The sequence below is a fragment of the Ranitomeya variabilis genome, chromosome 3, assembly GCF_051348905.1.
Source record: "Ranitomeya variabilis isolate aRanVar5 chromosome 3, aRanVar5.hap1, whole genome shotgun sequence".
Lineage (NCBI taxonomy): Eukaryota > Metazoa > Chordata > Amphibia > Anura > Dendrobatidae > Ranitomeya > Ranitomeya variabilis.
Window position 1 is genome coordinate 706,806,375 of NC_135234.1, and position 12,469 is coordinate 706,818,843.

General features: G+C 42.1%; 1 protein-coding gene across 7 annotated transcripts in view; it reads right to left on the bottom strand.

The window, feature by feature from the left end:
- FRY (FRY microtubule binding protein) overlaps positions 1-12,469 on the bottom strand; it is a 396,668-nt gene that overhangs the window by 21,386 nt on the left and 362,813 nt on the right. For all 7 annotated transcript variants that reach the window (XM_077298259.1, XM_077298260.1, XM_077298256.1 and 4 more), the window contains 5 exons: positions 9,520-9,681; positions 3,257-3,420; positions 2,313-2,502; positions 1,945-2,094; positions 188-286 (listed from right to left, as the gene is read on the bottom strand). In XM_077298259.1, coding sequence (XP_077154374.1) covers positions 188-286; positions 1,945-2,094; positions 2,313-2,502; positions 3,257-3,420; positions 9,520-9,681 — 765 coding nt within the window. The remainder of the gene's footprint in view (positions 1-187; positions 287-1,944; positions 2,095-2,312; positions 2,503-3,256; positions 3,421-9,519; positions 9,682-12,469) is intronic.

The window sequence follows — 12,469 nt, forward strand, 5'->3', positions numbered from 1 at the left end:
TCAATTTTTTTCATCCCATGATCAGCACTGACTGCATCATTGGTGGAAAAAAATCCAATATTGGACGATTTAGTCCAAGGTGTTTGGTTCCATGAAAGTTTGTTCGTTTCTCCATTTTCATCTAATGTGTATAAGGACCTTAAATAAAAAAGAAATATATACACTATATACACATATGTACACTCACAGACACTGTAGCTTCTTTCCTATTGTTGTACGTGTCCAGGTATTCCTGCAGTTCTAAAACACTGAACTTTAACTTTTCGAGGAGCCCACATGATAGCAGCTGAAAGATAAATGCATATTTGGTAACCATCTTCAGTTCACACTTTGGACTTCCCCACTATCTTAGCAAACTTGACACCTCCTATGAACACTGCTCATTTTACAGCTAGTTAGGTTTAGACCTCCATCTATGGACAGCTATCTATCATGTTTGGAGGAAGGCCAACAGCTGTGTTTTTGGGAGCAAAGACACCAACATGCCTGATCCTAAAAACCTCTCTTTTTTTTTTTTTTGCAAAGGTCATGAGAGATAGCGGTCAGCCAAATGAATGCTAAAGGGAACCTGTCACCCCCAAAATCGAAGATGAGCTAAGCCCACCATCATCAGGGGCTTATCTACAGCATTCTGTAATGCTGTAGATAAGACCCGATGTATCCTGAAAGTTGAGAAAGAGGTTAGATTATACTCACCCAGGGGCGGTCCGGTCCGATCCGATGGGCGTCGCAGTCCGGTCTGGGGCCTCCTATCTTCATAGGATGACGTCCTCTTCTTGTCTTCACGCTGCGGCTCCGGTGCAGGAGTACTTTGTCTGTCCTGTTGAGGGCAGAGCAAAGTACTGCAGTGCGCAGGCGCCGGGCGTCTCTGACCTTTCCTGGCGCCTGCGCACTGCAGTACTTTGCTCTGCCCTCAACAGGACAGACAAAGTACGCCTGAGCCGCAGCGTGAATACAAGAAGAGGACGTGATCCTAAGAAGATGGGAGGCCCCGGACCAGACCGCAGCGGAACCGCCCCTGGGTGAGTATAATATAACCTCTTTTTCTCCTCTTCCAGGATACATTGGGGACTTGTCTACAGCATTACAGAGTGCAGTAGATAAGCCCCTGATGCTCGTGGGCTTAGCTCATCTTCGATTTTGGGGGTGACAGGTTCCCTTTAAGGAATTTGATAGGCAAATTAAAATTGTGACCACAAAAATTCAATCAGACATCCAAAAGAAGGAAGGATCCCATCACTTTCAATGGTTGGGATCTATCATACCTGCCAACTTTTGGCAACGTCTGCCCAAGAGTGGATTTGTGTCATACGGAAAAGTCTTCCCCGTGACTAGGCCCCTCCCCTTAAGACACTTTTAGGTCCCTTCCCTGCCCTCCTTACACTTCTATAATGACCACTGAATGTGCTTTCAACGCTGCAAAAAAAACACCTATGGTACCACTTCGTAGATGTGTCAGGGAGGTCTCAACTTTTCCAAGAGAGTTGGCAAGTATGAGAGTCACATTAAAGGGGTTTTCCCATCTCCAAAAGATCCTATCCCAATATGTAGTAGGTGTAATAGTAATAGTACCAAATACCTCCAATTAAAAATGTAGAAAAGTTCTTCTGATTCGCTCGGCATTACAGCCGTTTAGGTATCCATGGCTATGACCACTCACATAGTGACACTTAATTAGCTGTAAGTGGTCGTAACCATGGATACCTAAGCTACTACAATTCCCTGCACATGGGGTAAGAGACATAGTGTATCAGAAGAACTATACATTTCTAATTGGAGGTATTTGCTAATATTACTATTTATTATTACACCTACTACATACTGGGATAGGATCTTAGAGATGGGAATATCCCTGTAAACTAAAAGAAATGGGTATTACTACAAAACAAATATTCAAAACTGCCCCAATTTTTCACATAAAGATCAATCCTTTCCAACACTCACAGTCTCGGCATCCACAAACAGAGTGGGACATTCGGAGCACATTGTCAGTAGCTGGGATGTGCTGACAAACTTGGACCCAATCCCACGAAGGCTCTCTCCAAGATAGCAGGCCGCGTCACAGGTCAGGAAGCAGAACCTCTTCTGGATACTCTGCAAGAAGCAATTAGACCCATTGGATCAAAATAAAAAAATAAATAAAAAAAATCAGCCTCAGAAACCTATGGATTATATTAACACAATATGCTAAACCCTAACTACAGGGATAGGTCCCTCATTATGGTGTAACACTTTGACCTCGCCATGAAAAAAATGAAAGTGCTCTGGATATTTGAACACAACACCCTGAGCCTGATACTGGCAGAACCCACCTTGAATAAGGAGGAAAAGACGTGAAAGGTGTAAACTGCACACGACCCATCAGAATCAGACATGAGCTGATTGATGTGGCTACGCCATGCTTCTTCTGCATCATCGCAGGCTGCCGGCTGAAATGCAGCCAGTATGGCGGAGAAGAAAGGTGAAGGAGGTGGTGGTGTTATTCGGTCTCCATCTCCAAAGCTTTGAAGAAAGGAAAAATAAAAAACAGCAGTTATAATGTGTACTGTAACCTACAGGAACTATAGAGGAGACCATCGGTAAAACTTCGTAAGTGATAAGTGATTATGTTTATATATATGTTTTACCCACAGTCCCCATCAGTCATAGCACCAGAGCACACGTTACAAATCCAGTTCTCTAGTCCTGAAATGCCGCATTTGCCCCGTTCTCTCCATCTTGATAGAATACAAACATTAATGATAAAAGCGAACGCTCGCTGTCCAACTAAATAAGGCTGAGTTCACACTGCGCTCGCAGTCTCCGAATGTGTTAGCAATATGCGCCAGTAAAGCTGCTGCATAGGATAAAGATATCCATTGGCTCCTATTTCTCCAACACTGATACCAGCCCAACAGAGGCTAAAAGGACAGTTGACCAGAAAACACGTGTCGCAAAACAAAACAAAAAACAAACCATTAAGTAGATATTTTTTTAACGTAGGATCTATAGGCAACGTATGCTTTGCCATGGTGTAGCCACACAATCAGGCTTCCGAGGTGCACAATGGGGAGAGCTCGTGTATCCCCAGTGTACACTGCAAACACGGTGCATTCCAGAAAACGCATCATTGACGCAACGTTTTAATTCGATACCACTAATCCAATAAAATGTCTCTCTAAAAAACAAAACAAAAAACACCTCTGATGCTTTGATCAGTGGAAAGCCTGTAACAAGTAAAGAAAATATATGAAATGTAAAACAAAAACAAACATACTGGGCCAGTGCATACTGCTCCATCATCCGATCATCCTTCTCTTCCTCGGCCATCTCAAGGCTATAGCTATCGTTACATTCAAACACTACTGGCATCTCACTCATTGACCCCGACAGGTCGTCTTCTTGTACAGTTGCATCGTCTTCATCAAGAGCAGCGTCCGCCTAAAATGTGAGAATTTGATTAAAAAAAATGAACATGGTAATCAACTTTAAATTATTAAACAAAAGCCTCAAGGTCAGATGGCTGTGTCTAGTTATGTTACACATCAGTATGTATGTGTGTGTATGTATGTATGTGTACATATGTATATATGTATGTATATGTGTCTGTGTGTATATGTTTATATGAGTGTGTATGTGCGTATATGTGTGTGTGTATATATGTGTGTATATGTATATTTGTGTGTATGTGTGTATATATATATATATATGTATACCTGTGTGTGTATATCTGGATACAGTTATATGAAAAAGTTTGGGCACCTCTATTAATCTTAAGCTTAATGTTTTATAAAAATTGGTTTTTTTGCAACAGCTATTTCAGTTTCATATATCTAATAACTGTTGGACACAGTAATAATGTTTCTGCCTTGAAATGAGGTTTATTGTACTAACAGAAAATGTGCAATCTGCATTCAAACAAAATTTGACAGGTGCATAAGTATGGGCACCCTTATCATTTTCTTGTTTTAAATACTCCTACCTACTTTTTACTGACTTACTAAAGCACTTTTTTTGGTTTTGTAACCTCATTGAGTTTTGAACTTCATAGCTAGGTGTATGCAATCATGAGAAAAGCTACTTAAAGTGGCCACTTGCAAGTTGTTCTCCTGTTTGAATCTCCTCTGAAGAATGGCATCATGGGCTCCTCAAAACAACTGTCAAATGATCTGAAAACAAAGATTATTCAACATAGTTGTTCAGGGGAAGGATACAAAAAGCTGTCTAAGAGATTTAACCTGTCAATTTCCACTGTGAGGAACATAGTAAGGAAATAGAAGAACACAGGTACAGTTCTTGTTAAGGCCAGAAGTGGCAGGCCAAGAAAAACATCAGAAAGGCAGAGAAGAAGAATGGTGAGATCAGTCAAGGACAATCCTCAGACCACCTCCAGAGAGCTGCAGCATCAACTTGCTGCAGATGGTGTCACTGTGCATCGGTCAACTATACAACGCACTTTGCACAAGGAGAAGCTGTATGGGAGAGTGATGCGAAAGAAGCGGTTTCTGCAAGCACGCCACAAACAGAGTCGGCTGAGGTATGCAAAAGCACATTTGGAGAAGCCAATTTCTTTTTGGAAGAAGGTCCTGTGGACTGATGAAACCAAGATTGAGTTGTTTGGTCATACAAAAAGGCGTTATGCATGGCGGCAAATAAAAACACAGCATTCCAAGAAAAACACTTGCTACCCACAGTAAAATTTGGTGGAGGTTCCATCATGCTTTGGGGCTGTGTGGCCAATGCCGGCACCGGGAATCTTGTTAAAATTGAGGGACGCATGGATTCCTCTCAGTACCAGCAGATTCTTGACAATAATGTTCATGAATCAGTGACAAAGTTGAAGTTACACAGGGGATGGATCTTTCAGCAAAACAATGATCCAAAACACCGCTCCAAATCTACTCAGGCATTCATGCAGAGGAACAATTACACTGTTCTGGAATGGCCATCCCAGTCCCCAGACCTGAATATCATTGAACATCTGTGGGATCATTTGAAGAGGGCTGTCCATGCTCGGCGACCATCAAACTTAAACTGAACTGGAATTGTTTTGTAAAAAGGAATGGTCAAAAATACCTTCATCCAGGATCCAGGAACTCATTAAAAGCTACAGGAAGCGACTAGAGGCTGTTATTTTTGCAAAAGGAGGATCTACAAAATATTAATGTCACTTTTCTGGTGAGGTGCCCATACTTATGCACCTGTCAAAATTTTGTTTGAATGCAGATTGCACATTTTCTGTTAGTACAATAAACCTCATTTCAAGGCAGAAACATTACTGTGCCCAACAGTTATTAGATATATGAAACTGAAATAGCTGTTGAAAAAAAACAATTTTTATAAAACATTAAGCTTAAGATTAATAGGGGTGCCCAAACTTTTTCATATAACTCTATATGTGTGTATATGAATATATGTGTGTATATGTCTATACAGTGGTACGGAAAGTATTCAGACCCCTTTAATTTTTCACTCTGTTTAATTGCAGCCATTTGGTAAATTCAAAAAAGTTCATTTTTTCTCATTAATGTACACTCTGCACCCCGTCGTGACTGAAAAAAACAGAAATGTAGACATTTTTGCAAATTTATTAAAAAAGAAAAACTAAAATATCACATGGTCATAAGTATTCAGACCCTTTGCTCAGTATTGAGTAGAAGCAACCTTTTGAGATAGTGCAGCCATGAGTCTTCTTGGGAATGATGCAGCAAGTTTTTCGCACCTGGATCTGGGGATCCTCTGCCATTCTTCCTTGCAGATCCTCTCCAGTTCTGTCAGGTTGAATGGTGAACAGGTCAGGGCTCTGGCTGGGCCAGTCAAGAATGGTCTCAGAGTTGTTCTGAAGCCACTCCTTTGTTATTTTAGCTGTGTGCTTAGGGCATTGTTTTGTTGGAAGGTGAACCTTCAGCCAAGTCTGAGGTCCAGAGCACTCTGGAAGAGCTTTTCATCCAGGATATCTCTGTACTTGGCTGCATTCATGGTTCCTTCAATGGCAACCAGTCGTCCTGTCCGTGCAGCTGAAAACCACCCCCATAACATGATGCTGCCACCACGTTTGACTGTTGGGATTGTATTAGGCAGGTGATGAGCAGTGCCTGGTTTCCCCCACACATACCGCTTAGAATTATCACCAAAAAGGTCTATCTTCGTCTCATAGTCTGGGAGTCCTTAATGTTTGTTTTTTTTTAGCAAACTCTATGCGGGCTTTCATACGTCTCGCACTGCGGAAAGGCTTCCGTTGGGCCACTCTGCCATAAAAGTCCGACTGGTGGAGGGCTGCAGTGATAGTTGACTTTGTGGAACTTTCTCCCATCTCCCTACTGCATCTCTGGAGCTCAGCCACAGTGATCGTGAGGTTCTGCTTTACCTCTCTCACCAAGGCTCTTCTCCCACGATTGCTCAGTTTGGCTGGACGGCCATGTCTAGGAAGACTTCTGGTGGTCCCAAACTTCTTCCATTTAAGGATTATGGAGGCCACTGTGCTCTTAAGAACCTTGAGTACTGCAGAAATTCTGTTGTAACCTTGGCCAGGTCTGTGCCTTGCCACAATTCTGTCTCTGAGCTCCTTGGCCAGTTCCTTTGACCTCATGATTCTCATTTGGTCTGACATGCACTGTGAGCTGTGAGGTCTTATATAGACAGGTGTGTGCCTTTCCAAATCAAGTCCTATCAGTTTAATTAAACACAGATGGCCTCCAATGAAGGAGTAGAACCATCTCAAGGAGGATCACAAGGAAATGGACAGCATGTGACTTAAATATGAGTGTCTGAGCAAAGGGTCTGAATACTTATGACCATGTGATATTTCAGTTTTTCTTTTTTTAATAAATTTGCAAAAATTACTACATTTCTGTTTTATTTCAGTCAAGATGGGATGCAGAGTGTACATTAATGAGAAAAAAATGAACTTTTTTGAATTTACCAAATGGCTGCAATGAAAGAGTGAAAAATGTAAAGAGGTCTGAATTCTTTCTGCACCCACTGTATGTGTGTGTGTGTGTGTGTGTGTGTGTGTGTGTGTGTGTGTGTGTGTGTGTGTGGGTAATATGGATAAAAGAAAAAAATTTGTCATGGTCACATACCAAAGAAAACCTTATTTAATTGATACTTTCTGATGCTGAATTCTATGGAGCTTTTATAGCTTAGGCCACGTTCACACATTCAGTATTTGGTCAGTATTTTACATCAGTATTTGTAAGACAAAACCAGGAGTGGAACAATCAGAGAAGTATAATAGAAACACGTCACCACTTCTGTATTTTTCACCCACTCCTGAATTTGGCTTACAAATACTGAATGTGTCCTAACAGTCCTCCAGATCATGGCGTCTGAACAGTCTATTCATAAAGAAATATTTCCACAACTGAATAAAGCATCATTCCCCTGAGTTCCCCCAGAAGGGGCATCTCTACATACAGATCTTATATTGGTTCATGATGATGACTCACTTGAGGCTTTATCCTCTACAGTATGCCAGGAAAGCCTTCATGATGTGAGCACCATTAGTAAGATTTTATAAGGCTGGGGGGATGTTAAATTTGTAAATGGAGGTCTTTTAGAAAAAATTTCAGTTAAAGCCAAAATTATTTTTAAAACATAATATATAGAAAATCTTTGAACAAACCACCCAATGTACCTGCCGAAATGGCCTTTAGCGGATTTTAGCACTGGTAAATAATTGACTCAAAGATTAAATTGGTAAATTCTTCATCTACCTAGAGGCTTGTACTAGGACTGAATTAGAAAATAATGTAATAACCATTTTATATGTGCACCTACATAAAATATTTCAGAACCAATTAAAAAAACAACAAACAAACAAAAAAAACAAACGAACATTACGAGGGTAACAGGAAGCGGTTACCTTAAATGCCAAAGGTTGGAAATCTATGGAATCTGTATGTTAAGACTCCCCCAATTCAAGCCAAACACAGAATGCCAGAACATGAACACAGCACGTATTATGTGACTGCAGCAAAAGCTATGAACGCTCCCTTGTTTCTGGGTTTGAAATGTGTCGGTGTGTACGCAGCTTATATATAGGAAGGAAAACATTGAGCAACTTTCACCAACCTTTTAAAATGAAAGAATCGAGTCTTCAATGCACCAAATGCCTTCAGAACAGCAGCATAGAGCAGTTTTTTTTATGTGCAAATCTAGCAAAATACTGTGGTCAGAATGTGATATTCTGATATTGTGCCAAAATGGCAGGAATTCATTCAGATGTGCGCTGTGCACAATAGGCTCCCACATAGGAAAAGGAATCACATAGAGGACATGCAACCCACATCGTAAAACAAGCAGTTGGTGCCCGGTGCCGGCTAACTTTGTGTATCTCATAGTCCGACATGCAAAATTATTACAAAAATCAATTCAGGTCTATGTGAGAAGCGCTCGGTTAGCCGGATCAGTGTCATACACTAAGCAGCGGGAATGCGGAGAGGTGTGAACAAGCAGAACGCAGACGTGGATTCATCATGGCGCATTCATATTTCACATGTAGTAAATTTATGAAAACATCACGCTGCATATTTAATTCCACAAAAAAGAAAAAAAAAGGAAGATTTTTGAGGATTTAACACTGACCTATTGTAGACAGATCAAAGACAACAGAGTCCAACCCCCAATCTACCATTATAAAATAACGAGAGGGGGTCTTTGGACTGTGTTAGACCATCAGGACACTGGTGTAACAGCTACCACTGTCCCCCCGATGCCAATAACATTATTACTTTGGGGTTGTCGAATTACCAAGGCTCAAGTTTTGCGTAGGTTAAAAAATAAAAAAAAATTAAATTAATTTGTAAAAAAGAAAACAAAAAAGTTGATTGGAATCCTTCAAACCTTTAGTGCTACATACCTACGTAATAAATTACTCAAGTCAATTATTCACTATCACTAATAAAAGAATTCTTTTTAGTAATCAACATTTTAAGGAAGACGTTCCACTTCATTAACATTAATTACTTGTCTTTCATGTAGAGTCACATGTAAACTTGATCTGTGACCAACGTAAGCCCGGGGCTTCCAACATCATTAACGCTACAGATATGGATCTCATTCATAATATATACAAATGGAATTGTAAAAAATGATGTCGATATTCATTATTTCCGCTTACTTTTAAGTGGAATTTCACAGAATCCATAGCGAGAAACCATGGAGGAGATGTTCTCGCACAGGTTCGTGAAGACCAACATGCATCACCAGACGCTATTTAGCATCTTCTGCATTACTGTGGTCCCTTCATAACCCCTCCAAAAAAAAGTATATACATGTGAAATATTATGCTACAAAGCATAGATCCTAGCACAGGACAAGATCAATATTATTAGCCACCAAGGTTAGTCTAATTTTTTATCAAGCTTTCTATTGCTAGAAAGGACCAGAACCATCTTCCTGGTCTCTCCAGTAAAGAACGGCTTAACGATATGGCCTTCAATCAGTAGATTAGTCTCCTGCTATAATTTTAGATTGGAAAAGCAGTCAGTCAGTCATTCAGCCATGCCCAACATTTGAGTTCTACCAAAACTCCATCACCTTAGGATCCTCAGATAAGAGTGGATTAGTGATTTCAGGCAAAGACGCATCAAAACTAGAGGTTCTTGTGTTAAGGGAATGGGGGTCGGCAGAGGTTGTGTCGCATGATGTGGAAGGAGACTCCATGTGATTTGTCTCTTCGGAAGGAGAAAGGCTTATGATCTACAACAAGAAAATAAAGACATTGTGGGTTATATGCTACTACTTTGTATGTGGCGCCAACACATTCCGCAGCTCTTCACAGGTACAGACAATTCAGACATTACAGAGTAATAAAAGCAAACAAGGGGAGTGAAGGCCGTGCTCACAAGCGCTTACGATTTAGGTGGAAATAAGCGTGACATGACAGGTAAAAAGGGCTTAAGGACCAGCCATAAAAAAACATAAAACTACAGTTTATTAGTACATAAGACTGTATAAGCCAGTCCTCCATCCACAGCGTGCAAGAACATGGCGTGTGTGGGTTACCGTTACATAGGAGTCATACTTTGTATAACGAAGAAGGGGGGTAAAATGGAGACATTACATTAAGGAGTATGAAAAACCTGCCTAAAAAAAGTTACATGTATAAACTGTGCAAGTTGGAAAGCTGCTAGGTTGTCAGGAGTAGCGCATTCTAGAAAGCGCCTGCAGCACGGAAAACCTATAGTAGATGATGGAGGTCACTAAGCCCCACAGACACATTAGTGTTCCCCAACTCCAGTCCTCAAGAGCCACCAACAGGTCATGTTTTCAGGACTCCCTTAGTATTGAAGGTGATAATTCCATCACCTGTGCAATACTAAGGAAATCCTGAAAATATGACCTGTTGGTGGCTCTTGAGGACTGGAGTTGGGGAACACTGCATTAGATGAAAGTTGACCTAACTGTCCGTATCGGTGGGATCTGATGTGTATAAGGGCCTCTGTACTATCTCCAGACAGCTCATGTCAGAGAAAAAAAGGATCGGCAGATGAGATTTCAATACCCTTTTGCTTTAACCCCTTAATGACGCCGATACGCCTTTTAACGGCTGCAGTTAAGGATACTTATTCCACAGCGCCGCTGAGAAATAAGGGTAAAGCACCCCCTTCCCCCCAGCATCGGAAAATCTCCTGGTTCTCGGCTACCAGGGGTAGCTGAGACCCCAGGGAACATGATTCGGGTTGGTTTTTACCATCCCCAGTGTTGTGATCGCCATTTTTAAGTGAATAACGGCGACCGCAAATAAAAGAAAAAAAGTCCAATTTCCCATTTATTTCTCTCTCCTCTGTTATGATATAGCATACCAGAGATAGAAATGGGATTGTGGTGTGGGGGATACGGCTGTGGTGTGGGGGATACGGCTGTGGTGTGGGGGATACGGCTGTGGTGTGGGGGATACGGCTGTAGTGTGGGGGATACGGCTGTAGTGTGGGGGATACGGCTGGGGTGTGGGGGATACGGCTGGGGTGTGGGGGATACGGCTGGGGTGTGGGGATACGGCTGGGGTGTGGGGGATACGGTTGTGGTGTGGGGGATACGGTTGTGGTGTGGGGGATACGGTTGTGGTGTGGGGGATACGGTTGTGGTGTGGGGGATACGGTTGTGGTGTGGGGGATACGGTTGTGGTGTGGGGGATACGGTTGTGGTGTGGGGGATACGGTTGTGGTGTGGGGGATACGGTTGTGGTGTGGGGGATACGGTTGTGGTGTGGGGGATACGGTTGTGGTGTGGGGGATACGGTTGTGGTGTGGGGGATACGGTTGTGGTGTGGGGGATACGGTTGTGGTGTGGGGGATACGGTTGTGGTGTGGGGGATACGGTTGTGGTGTGGGGGATACGGTTGTGGTGTGGGGGATACGGTTGTGGTGTGGGGGATACGGTTGTGGTGTGGGGGATACGGTTGTGGTGTGGGGGATACGGTTGTGGTGTGGGGGATACGGTTGTGGTGTGGGGGATACGGTTGTGGTGTGGGGGATACGGTTGTGGTGTGGGGGATACGGTTGTGGTGTGGGGGATACGGTTGTGGTTAGGGTTGGGTTTAGGGTCATGGGTAGGCCTGTGTTAGGGTTGGAGTTAGGATTGAGGAGTTTCCACTGTTTAGGTACATCAAGGGGCCTCCAAACGCGACATGGCGCCCGCCATTGATTCCAGCCAATTTTAGGTTCAAAAAGTCAAACTGTACTCCCTCCCTTCTGAGCCCTGCCATGCACCCAAACAATGGCTTGCCCTCACATATTTTACATAGTAAAATGTTCATTTTTTCCTTCCACACTGCAAAATGGTTTCCAAAATTGTGCTGATGTAAAGTAGACATGTGGGAAATGTTACGTATAAACTATTTTATGCAATATAACTCTCTCAGTACAAAAATTAAAAGTTTGAAAATTGCAAAATTGTCTGAATTTTTGCCAAATTTCCAGTTTTTTTTTTCATAAATAAACGCAAGTCATACCAAGGAAATTTTACCACTAACATGAAGTACAATATATCACGAAAAAACATTCTTAGAGTCAGTGGGATTCGTTGAAGCGTTCTAGAGTAATTACCTCATAAAGTGACAGTGGTCAGAATTGTAAAAATTGGCTCTGTCACTAAGGGGTTAAAAGAACAGATATAACCAGACATTAGCTTATCGCAATCACATGTGAAAGGTCGAGATAGTCTGCCGAACAAGCAGCCGATAGCCATCTCATGTGTGCGGCTAGCTGGACACTTACACGTTGCGATATACAGCGATAAACAACTGCCTACCGTCAAGATATTTGCCGATCAGAAGTCATTTACTAGCCTGTTTCCATATGTCCAGTATAATGTTAAAATGGCCGTCACTTGCTCTTCTGTGACAACTAGACCCCAGTTTCTTATGTGACAAGTTTGCATTGTCCAGGAGCCGGGGGAGGAACACATAATTAAGGATGAACAGTTATGGACATTGGAAAATTAATTAAATTGGAACAGTCCTGTGTCGTTACCCTGGAGCCTGATG